At 44.3% G+C, this 10,659-nt stretch overlaps 1 protein-coding gene across 4 annotated transcripts in view; it reads left to right on the forward strand.

Moving 5' to 3' along the window:
• The window catches only part of Grik4 (glutamate ionotropic receptor kainate type subunit 4), a 281,673-nt gene extending 271,344 nt beyond the window's left edge, over nt 1–10,329 (forward strand). For all 4 annotated transcript variants that reach the window (XM_026403467.2, XM_077797752.1, XM_077797753.1 and 1 more), the window contains 2 exons: nt 6,675–6,793; nt 9,973–10,329. In XM_026403467.2, coding sequence (XP_026259252.2) covers nt 6,675–6,793; nt 9,973–10,329 — 476 coding nt within the window. The remainder of the gene's footprint in view (nt 1–6,674; nt 6,794–9,972) is intronic.
• The last annotated feature ends 330 nt before the right edge of the window (nt 10,330–10,659 follow it).

Genomic DNA, 10,659 nt, shown 5'->3' on the forward strand with positions numbered 1-10,659 from the left:
CTATAAAAAGAAATATTGCTAGCCACTCACAGATGCCGACGTCCCAATTCACGGAGATTGGATTACTGAAGGCTTTGCAGAACAATTGTTAGACAAAAAGGTGGTTGGTGAACTCCAAGGAAATTAAATGCCATTATCTTGAAAAAAAAATACAAACTCACAATCAGGCTTCAAAGGAACACAAATACACCACCAGGCTGTGAAAACCAGGGTTCCCTTTCAAGAATGGAAAGGAGGCCGGTGGCATTAACTCACAGAATCCTTAGAGAACAGGAAGTTTGCTGTCTGGCACGGTGGGAGCGAAGGCATGAGACATCTCAGCTAGAGTGGGGGCGGGTGATGGGGAAAGGGGGAGTCTGGGGACCTTTCCCTCTCTCTTTCTTCTTAGGGGCCCTGCGTGGCTATACGGCTTCTCTGGTTTCTCTGGAGAGCGAGTGCCAAGGCTGGAAACCTGAATGTGGGAGTTTGATAGTGTCTCAGAAAGATGCTACAGAGGAAGCCTGTCCTTAATCAAATCAGATTGATTGCTGAGAGTCGGAGAAACTCCAGAAACGTTGCCAGAAAGCTTGATCGGAAACAGGCAAATGGCGGCCCAGAGACTCTGCGACACAGGAGGGCAGCGATTATAAAGATGACAGCCCACCTTTGTCTGTAAACTGAGCCAAGAGGAAGTCAACAAATCATCGACTGAAACATTTTATGTAACGTTCTACAGGATAGAAAGGGGCTTTATAGGCTGAACTTGAAGCTCATACATAGAACCCTCACCCCTTGTCACACTGGAGTTTCCCAGGAATGAATGCAGTCCTCAGGATACCAGCTTGAGTTCTGTGATCACACCCATGCATCCAGAGTGGATGCAGAGTGCCAGGGAGACTCAATGTGGCATGAGGACCAAGGGCCTCTCTGGCTTCAGTGTGGACTTGGGCACTTCTATGTGACAACCATGGGCAAGCTTGGGCAACCTCCCTGACTTCTTTACACCTTGGTTTCCTCATTAAGAAAATGAGGGTAAAAGCAGTGCTCATGTCCCAGGGCAGCGGTAAAACAGCATGGGAACCTTGCTCATGGTAAACACAAAGGTGAGCTTCACTTTTATAAGGATCATAAGCGTTAGAATCAGATTTGTCTAGAATTCACATCTTAACTAGGAAAACTTAGGTAACTTAAGTTCTCTGAGTTTCCTTTAGAGTGTTTTTAATAACTGAATGAGATAACAGTGTTTTTAAAAATAAGATACTTGAGCTTGTATTCTGACAAATTGTAAAGTGCCTCTCCAGTAACTTGTGTTTTGATAAGTTGCAAAATTTATCAAATACCTCTCCCGTTCCTCTTCTATTTTGTGGTCCTTTTCCCTACTTTTTTCCCATCACTCTCTCCAGAATCTGGTAAGTCTAGGCAATAGACGTCACTGTGAATGCAAGAAGCAAGTGCAAGCCTACTGTTTGACAATCATCAGTAGCACCAACGTGATGGGTCACGTTGCATTTTCTGGGAAGGTCATATAGGTCACTTTACACAGGGGCATGTGAAGGTGCAGTAAAGTTTGTACAGATGGGACCATTTGACATATCTGCAAGGAAGTAGGTGAATGCGGCTCTGAGAAAATGTTTGAAAGCCGTATGGACCCAGGAACCCATGTCCAATGCTCTTGTTATAGAGACATTACACAGAGCTTCAGCACCCAGGATGGCGCCCAGCTCATGGAATATCCTTGATAAAGATGTATTGGCTGATGTCAAAGAGCAAATGTACTGTCCCTTGTCAAGATCAGGACATGAGTCTGTCCACCCCCTGCACCTCTGGATTCTCTGCACACCTGGATTCTCTGCACGTGTCTGCACGGCTCCTGTGGCCTCTTGCTCTTTGCCTCTGGGATATGACCCCCTACCTCCCACCACATTTTTGTTCAAAAGGAGCTTCCCCTCTCAGTCAGATGACCACAGTGCTACCTGGAGTTCTGTGGGGGTTTTAAGGGCTAAGACAGAGTGTACCTGAGTTCAAAGGGTGGTTATTAGCTAGTCAGAAAAAAAGGACAGCAAGTCAATTGGTGGCAATTTGAATTTCTCTGAATTGTATTCTCTCCCTTCTGCCATTCCATCTCTAGTGCTAGGGACAGTGACAGGGATACATTTGTATTTGCAAACTATTGTTTGTATTTGTGGGCAATTTGCGAGTGACACCAAAGTTAGTATTTAACCAACCTAGAGTTTGCAAGGAGAGTTTGATTCTTTTTCAGCCTGATTGTGGGGCATAGGAGACTCAAGCATCAGGAGAAAAATCCCAGTTTTCAAGCCATCTGTCTGGATGGCTTGTGTGTGGTTCCATCTGAAGAAAGGAAAGGATGAGTCGACTCCATGGCTTCCCGGTCCCTCTTACAGGTGCCCAGGCATCTGTGAGTGCAGAAAGGGCCTCGCAGGCTGGGGGAGCCCACATGGCCCCCTCTGATGAATGGCTGCATGCTGTGGCAGGTGCTTGACTTCTGGGAGGGTGGCTGATGACAGTGTTAAATGGAGCTGCCGCACTCTCCCAACGCTCCCTTCCCGCTCCCCGCTCCATCTGTTTCTCAGCTCTCGCTCTGCCAGCGCTCTATTCTTGCTTCCACTTTCCAATAACTTCCTAAAGGCACGAATGGAATAGAAGCCTTACTCCTAGGAGGAGGCCAGTCAGAAATTGGCACACTGGAGCCAACACCCATGATTAATATGCAGGCCCTGAAAGGCAGGAAACTGGGAAAGAAAGACAAGGGGACGTTGCAGTGACTCATGGTTCCTACCAGCATCCTGTTGAAACCTCAGCTCCTGCAAGAAGTTTGCTCTGGTTGGATCAGAGTTATCCCAGAACAGATCACAGGTCTGTTTATGACACTCCCCCACTTCCACCCAATACAGAAGGTCCGTGTCATAGACCACGTCAATGTTCAGTTCCCTTTTAGCCCGAGGCATAGTACAGTATGAGCCATCTGCCTCTGTGGCCAGGAGAAGCCCTCAGTGAGAACTGTCGCATTTTACTATTATCTCAAACAAAACTTAATTAGGCAATGAATACATATCCCTGTGTGGATGGAGGTTTTTGGTATTACAGGCCTCTTCATCTGGAATCCAACCTTTTTTTTTTTTTTTTTCCTGTTCATTCTTTCAACAACCACTGATTGAGCTCTTCCTAAGTCCCGTGATTGGGGACTGCAGATTGAACATGGCATTGTTCTTCCCTCAAAGAATTCACAGTCTAATGAAAAACCCAAGGATATAAACTGAAAACTAATTTTTACACCTGATCGGAATGAGGCACAATGTATTATTAGTGAAACACAAAAGCAGTGTAACTAAGTTAGATGAGAAATGCACTCGGAGGAGTGGCCCTGGTGTAAGACTTCAAGGAAAGGCTGAGGTTGGCCAGGTGTGTATCTGGGGAATGGGGTGGATGCCAGGCAGCCAGGCTAACAGGAGCAGAGGAACAGTGATCATGGCTATGGCAAATGGTTGTACTACAATATTAGATGATTCTCGCGTCAGATTCTACATTTCAGGAAGATCACTGAGGCAACTATGTGGAGGGTAAAGTTGAAGAGGAGACAGGTCTGAGCCTCTTGCAATCACCTGAATAAGAAAGAGGTGGTGGGCATCTGAAGGAGGGAAGTGGTAGGAGGGGTGGGGAGAAGGTAAGAAGTTGAAGCTTATAAAGGAGAGGAAAACAGCAGGGCTTGGTAATAACTTGGTGCGCCGAGGAGAGGCCAGAGACCAAATGCTGGAAGAGGAGAGAATGTTCCCATAGCAAGGAAAAGAGGTCAGTTGGTAAGACTGGAAGAGAGCAGCAGCAATGGCTTCATGAAGGGAAAGTGTTTGACAGTGTCAAGTTCTAAGAGAGGTTGCATGAGATCAGATCTGGCGAATTTCCAAGAAGTTAGAAACTAAGTGGTGAGGGTGGTTTTAATGGTTCGAGGCAGAATTGCATGGGGTGAGCATCGAATGAGAAAGAACAAAAGTAAATTCAGTACGGAATCATCTGCTCTTTCAGATACTGCAGACAGAGCCTAGAGCCTAAAAGCTTTTCTGGTGTCCAAAATTATATTTGAGGACTGAACAAAATGATTGGCTTCCAAATGCAGGGAAAAAACCTGCAAAATTAAATTAAGACATGTTTAATTAAATATCTCCAAAATGGAACATTGTTTCAACTTCATTAATTTTTAAATTTAATATTCATAAAAACTGCGTCACATTTAGAAATAATTTTTGATTTAGATTTTCTCATTCTGAAAATATTCTCTTGTATGCATGGTGATTGCTGAGAAATCACAGCCAATTGTGAATTAACTGTTACTTGCCCCTCAGTAATATTGGAAGCAAAAAATTTTTAATGTATTTTACGCAAGATGTGAGGACATTTCCTTCTACTGCTTTTTATATGAGATGGGATCTTCAAATAGGTTTTAGAGCTTTTAGAATGTCTCAAAATAATGCTGCTATAGAGATCTCTTTTAAAAAGCTTGGCCAGGGCCGAAAGGAAAGGGAAGGTCTTTGAATAGATAGAATTGGAAGGGTCAGGAGGATATTTTTTTCTTTAAGGAGGGAGAAACATAAATGATAAAGAGCTAGTAGGGAGGAGAAGCTTGAAGAGGACCCAGGTAGTGACTAATAAGAGGCTGGGGACATAGCTAGAGCATAGGGGGCAGAATGAGAACCAGAGAAGAAATACCCACTTCCAGAAACAAGAGGAAGGGGAAGCCGTTTGAGGGGTCTCTAGTCCTTTCTCCTTTCTCAGGCAGAACTAACCCCAAATGATGGGGGCAGTCCTAGAATATCCTAATGGTCACCTGGTGACCATTTTTCGTATCACTGTTGTTACTTCCTCCTCACTGGGCATCTCCTTCCAGCCTCCCTCCTCAGGGGCTGGCTGGAGAAGCTAGTTTATCCAGGATGCACAGAACAGATCCCAAATACCCCAATTCTCACCATCCCCAAACTGTGGGCCTAAGGAGCACCTGACTACAAACCCCAGCCAGACCCTTTTCAGTATGCATTCCATCTTCAGTTTTCCTTTTTGTCCCCCATTCACGTGGATCCTGATGCATCCACAATCAACAGTCTTGCCTAAGTGGCCCTACGTGAAGGAGGCAGATGTTCAAATGACCCAAAGCATCTTCCGTTTTTGCCTATTCAAATTAGAAGTTCCTTCATTCACACGGTTTCACAAGAGTTGACTGGTCTGTTTGATGCATTCATCATGTAAGCTCTGGGAACTATTGGAAGCAGATTCTCAGTGTAGGCAGGGACTGCTACCATGCTGAGTTATTTCAAAATAGCAACCGACACCCACTTGAGGCTTTGTGGGAGGTAACCCAAGACATCTTGAAATGGCCAGGTAGGGCTATTTTCCCAGCTGATTTCTGTTCCTTAACAGTGGCTCATCCTATAGGGTTTTGTGGAGCTGGCTCACCCTGACAATGACATAGCTCTGTGTGTGTGATGACTGAACAAGCATTAGAATGTGCAAGCATTTCCAAAGAGCAGAACATGTAAGCTATCATCTTGGCATTTTCATGGATAAAAGTTCCCTTTTGATTTATGATTATAGCCCCTGTTGAATGAAGTTTTCATTGTTTTATGATAGACCCCCCCCCCTTAAATTTAGGTTTCTCTGATGCCAAAGAAAGCAGTTAGTTACATAGCTAAACTTGATGTTTGACACTGTGGAAATGAAATGGTCACATATGTGTTGAATATATTCTATAGGTCAGGCATCATGCTAGGCAATGAGGATACAGCTAGGCTTTAAGGAACCTAAAAACTTGTACAATTCTTCCAAACAGACCAATTTGCAATTAATTATAGGCCTTCCTGGCTAGAAAAGAGTCACCTGTGAAACTCGTATTAAGGTACAGATTCCTGGGGTTCATCTCCAGAGATACCGATTCAGTAGATCTGGGGTAAAGACTAGGAATCTCTGTGTTTAACAAGCTAATACAGGCAGTCTTGATGGCAACCAGGTTTGGAATGACTTAGTCCTATGGAATAAAAATTTTTACTTTCCAAAGAAGTATTTTAGTAACATGTTGAGCATCTCTTATCTGAAATGTTTGGGACTAGAAGTGTTTCAGATTTTGGATTGAGCATCCCTAATCTGAAAATCTGAAATTTGAAATAATCCAAGATCAGAAACTCTGTAAACATCACATTGGTGCCCAAAATGTTTCAGATTTCAGATTTTTGGATTAGGGATGATTAATCAGTAACATGCTGACACTGGTAAACAAGTTTTTCCTATCCATGATTTAGTCAGAACAGTTGCTTTATATCACACAGACACAGTGTTAAGAGGATTGATTAAAATTTACATAAAACTTCTAGAATTTATGTGTAGTTTGGTGTTGCTATAAGCTAAATTAAATTCAGCATGTGCCCTCCTTTTAGGATGATCTTCACCACCCAGTCCAGACCATCTTCTGTAGCTTTTCCAGTCTCCTTCATTTGAAACTGGATCTCCCTCCCCCATTTTACTGCACCTACACTACATTAGTGTTAAAACAAACAGTTAGCTCTCTTCCAGCAATGTGTGTCGAAGATGTCTGCAAGACTCAAATTCCCATTGTTCATATAATTTAGCATTGTTGGTAGGGTGATTATCTTTCTACTCTTTTACATTCATTTTTTCTTCTTGTCATTTTCTTATAGGCCTGGGAATGGAGAATATTGGTGGAATCTTCGTGGTTCTTATTTGTGGCTTAATCGTGGCCATTTTTATGGCTATGTTGGAGTTTTTATGGACTCTCAGACACTCAGAAGCAACCGAGGTAAACTTCCAAAGTTGTATGACCTACAGTGCTGGCAATGCGGTCAAGTTCCCAGGCTCATGCACATATTTCAGACAGTAGCTGTGAAATCCCCTAGGAGGGTGCAGGCTACCATGCAATGAAAAGAATTCCAGGCCCCCTGTGGGAAATCTGAGTTCGTGCTTTATCACTTCCTAATTGTACAGCCTCAGGAAAGGTACTAACTAACCTCTCTGGGTTTCACATTCTTCTTTGAAACAGCTGAGGACATAAATATGTGAAAAATGTTTCATGAACAACGAAAGAGTTTCACGGACAAAAACCCTTATAGAACTATAGTTTAAGATGTAGTGTGTGTGTGTGTGTGTGTGTGTGTGTGTGTGTGTGTGTGACAGAGAGAGAGAGAGAGAGAGAGAGAGAGAGAGAGAGAGCTAATTAATGGAAAATATGACCTCAGTCCTTCCATTTTAAATATGGTTTGCCTTACAGGTGAAAAAAAACCCTTAGAGATATAACAACTTACAGGAACCAAGAATTATATCTTCCTTCTTGGGGATTTTGAATAAATGAAATTTTCCAGAGTAGCTTAGAGTCTGGGTTAATATAAACTTCACACTGAAGGAAAAGTCTGAGAAGATTTGGTCTATTCTTCCCTTGCACCCCAGAGAAAGTGCAAAAATTCTTGCATGTTAATTGCATTATGAGATTTTATTTAATTTTTTTTAAGTTCACTAGTCTCTACCTCAAGGTTCCAACTCTGGATCATTCCCAAATCCCCTTCCCTAGTTGATGCTGGAAAAATATCTCATGACTGTACGGCCAGCACCCTGGAAGTCCACAGAGTCCCGCCACAAGTGGGCCCTGGACACAATACTGCCTGCCAGTCCTTTTACTTTTCTGAGCTCAGCCTCTTTCCCATCCTCACATAGACCCTCCATGACATCACCCATTCCTCAAGGTCTCTGTTCCTGCATGCACAGAGATTAGTTTTACTCCCCACCTCACTGAGAAATTAAGACTAGCCACAAGTTAAAATCCTTACCTAAAAATGCACCCACAACTCTGTTAATCCTGTGGCTACAGCAGATGTCTCAGTGTTCATGTCTCTACCTTTATCCTACCATTTCTACTCTCAGATTAATCTCTGTCTTCCCTATAATTTTTTTTCTGTCTTCTCTCTCTAAAAATCCATAACTATGCTCTAGTTAACCCATATTTTTAAAATAAGAGTAACATTACTCTTGCTCTTACTTTATCCCTCTCTTCTTCCAAACCAACCAGGTCTGATGATAATCTGTTTCTATTTCCTCACCTCCCATTTGGTCCTCAATATAGGTCAGCCTGGCTTTTCTCCATCGTTGCGTTGAAAGGCTATTGATAAAAGGTCTGACCTCTTTTAGCAAAGGATGACACCAAAGAGAAGCCATGGGGCCTTACTGGACTGCATGCAGTGTGCCCCTTGATCATGTGGACAGCTCCTCCCAGAATCTCTCTTTGCATGGCCCCCAGCTTTTTTGTTCTCCTTATGTTCCTCTCTTCAGCTCTACTCTCTCCCTTTTCTCACTCCTTAAGTGGAGGAGGTACTAACTAATTCCATAAGACCTAATTCAGGTGATTCCTTCTCCTCCCGCCTCCCTTTGTCTAGTAGAGCTGATCATTTCTGCTCCTTCCCAGCACCACTGTAACTTACATGCAACGTTGCAATGACTAGACACTCAACTGCCTCCAGTAAGGATTATGTCTTTCATTTCTACTGCAGAGCACAGTGCCTGACCACTAGTAGACAGTTAGTAAATACATGTGGTTATATTCTTGTCACACATGATGGATTAGGTAGGTGGTGTTTACTGTTGTTAATAGTTATTAGAAGCACAGAGAGGTAAAGTGATTTGCCAGGAGTCTTTGTTATTTACTAACAATGGTGGGTTTAGAATTCAGATCTGAAGTCCTAATGTAAGCCATATTTCACTAGGTGACACTGTCTATAGTTGTTTCATGTTTGGTTTTTCTCCCAAGAGCTCACCCATGGTCTAGACATACATTGAAAAATTCAGCAAGAATGAGAGTTCTCTTGATGGCTAAAATGAGAGCTGGGGCTACATTGGCTATTTGGCTGTGGTAGAACAACCATTCCATTGACAGAACTGGGAGAGAAAGCGTGGAAGAACAGACGCTGCTTCTCCCATCATGGTCCATCCAGAAAAGTCTCCTTAGAGAGAACTCAGTAGAGCATGCATGGGCTTTAGAGTTAGATAGGTTGAAGCTCAAATTCTCAGTTATTTATTAGCAGTTTTTGTCAGATATGTTAACTTTTCAGAATCTCCATTTGCACATCTGTGAGATGGATAAACTAATAACACTAGTAGTACAGGCGCACAATCCTTCATCCACAATTCTCAAACCCAGAAAGCTTGGAAAGTTCTAAGTTCTTTATAAGTTTGATGCAAATGTATTCAGTGACAAAACTTTACTAATGTTTGTGGTCTTTATCACACTCAGTGTGAGCATACATACATTTTGCTCCAGAAATATTAATGTGCTTGAAAACAGAATCTGCCTGAGACCCACTGGATGTGATACATAATATACTGTTTGTACCTTATATTATCTTCCTAAAATTCAAATATCCTGAATTATGCATCACAGCTGGAGTCAAGCATTTCCTATCAGGAGACTATGGACCTGTAGTAGTAGCACTTGCTCTCATTTTAGCTATTATCAGAATGCATCTTCTCCAGCCAAAACCAGTTGGTTAAAGGAAATGAGAATCTTTGGCCTGAAGACAGAAAGTTATGGAGGCCTGGCAGTTTTTTCAAATATTTGAGAGACTGAGGTGTAGAGGGGTCTTTACTGGGATTCAAAGTCCAAATTAAGCTAGGATCAGTGGATGAAAATGTCAGGAGTAGAAATTAACTCAGTAGAAGGAAGCAGCATTTAATACAAATGTGCAAAAATCTTTCCCAAGATGGTGACATCATTGTCTTTGAATGTGTTCAAAGATAAGTCAAGCAGCTGACAAAACTATTGAACACTGAGGCATAAAGGGCTTTTAGACATTCAGTGGGGCTGGGAGGGAGGCGATGGATTGCAAGACCTTCGTGTAATTTTCGTACCTAAAATTATAGGTGAGCCCTCTCCCTTCATCCCATCCTGCGGGGTTTATCCTGAGGGGCTGGCTGTGTCTTCGCTGTCTCTTCCAGGTGTCCGTCTGCCAGGAGATGGTGACCGAGCTGCGAAGCATCATCCTGTGTCAGGACAGTATCCACCCCCGCCGGCGGCGAGCTGGGATCCCACAGCCCCGGCCCCCCATCCCGGAGGAGCGCCGGCCCAGGGGCACCGCGACGCTCAGCAATGGCAAGCTGTGCGGGGCTGGGGAGCCCGACCAGCTGGCGCAGAGACTAGCCCAGGAGGCCGCCCTGGTGGCCCGCGGCTGCACCCACATCCGCGTCTGCCCCGAGTGCCGCCGCTTCCAAGGCCTGCGGGCGCGGCCTTCGCCTGCGCGCAGCGAGGAGAGCCTGGAGTGGGAGAAGACCACCAACAGCAGCGAGCCCGAGTAGCCCCAGCGGCCGCAGGACGCGGAGCCAGGAGAGGAGGCGGGAGGGCTGGGCAGGAGCTGCTGTCCGCCGCGAGCCAGGACTTGTACAGCGTCCATACTTCTCTCCGGATTGGGGATCCAGTCACTTTACAAAACGGTCAAAGAGCCTGTCGCCCCAGCCAGACACGGACAGCGCCTGGTCGGGAGCGGTCCACCCAGAGACATTACACCCAAGTGGCAAAGGAATGCGCTCCCTGGTGGGCACAAGGACCCACCTTCCCCCAGTGGGTCTTTCTCTCCTGCCCAAACAACATAGAGTCTGGGTGGGGGACCTTGCCTGGACCAGTCCAAG

The sequence above is a fragment of the Urocitellus parryii genome, chromosome 4 (assembly GCF_045843805.1).
Source record: "Urocitellus parryii isolate mUroPar1 chromosome 4, mUroPar1.hap1, whole genome shotgun sequence".
Classification (NCBI taxonomy): domain Eukaryota; kingdom Metazoa; phylum Chordata; class Mammalia; order Rodentia; family Sciuridae; genus Urocitellus; species Urocitellus parryii.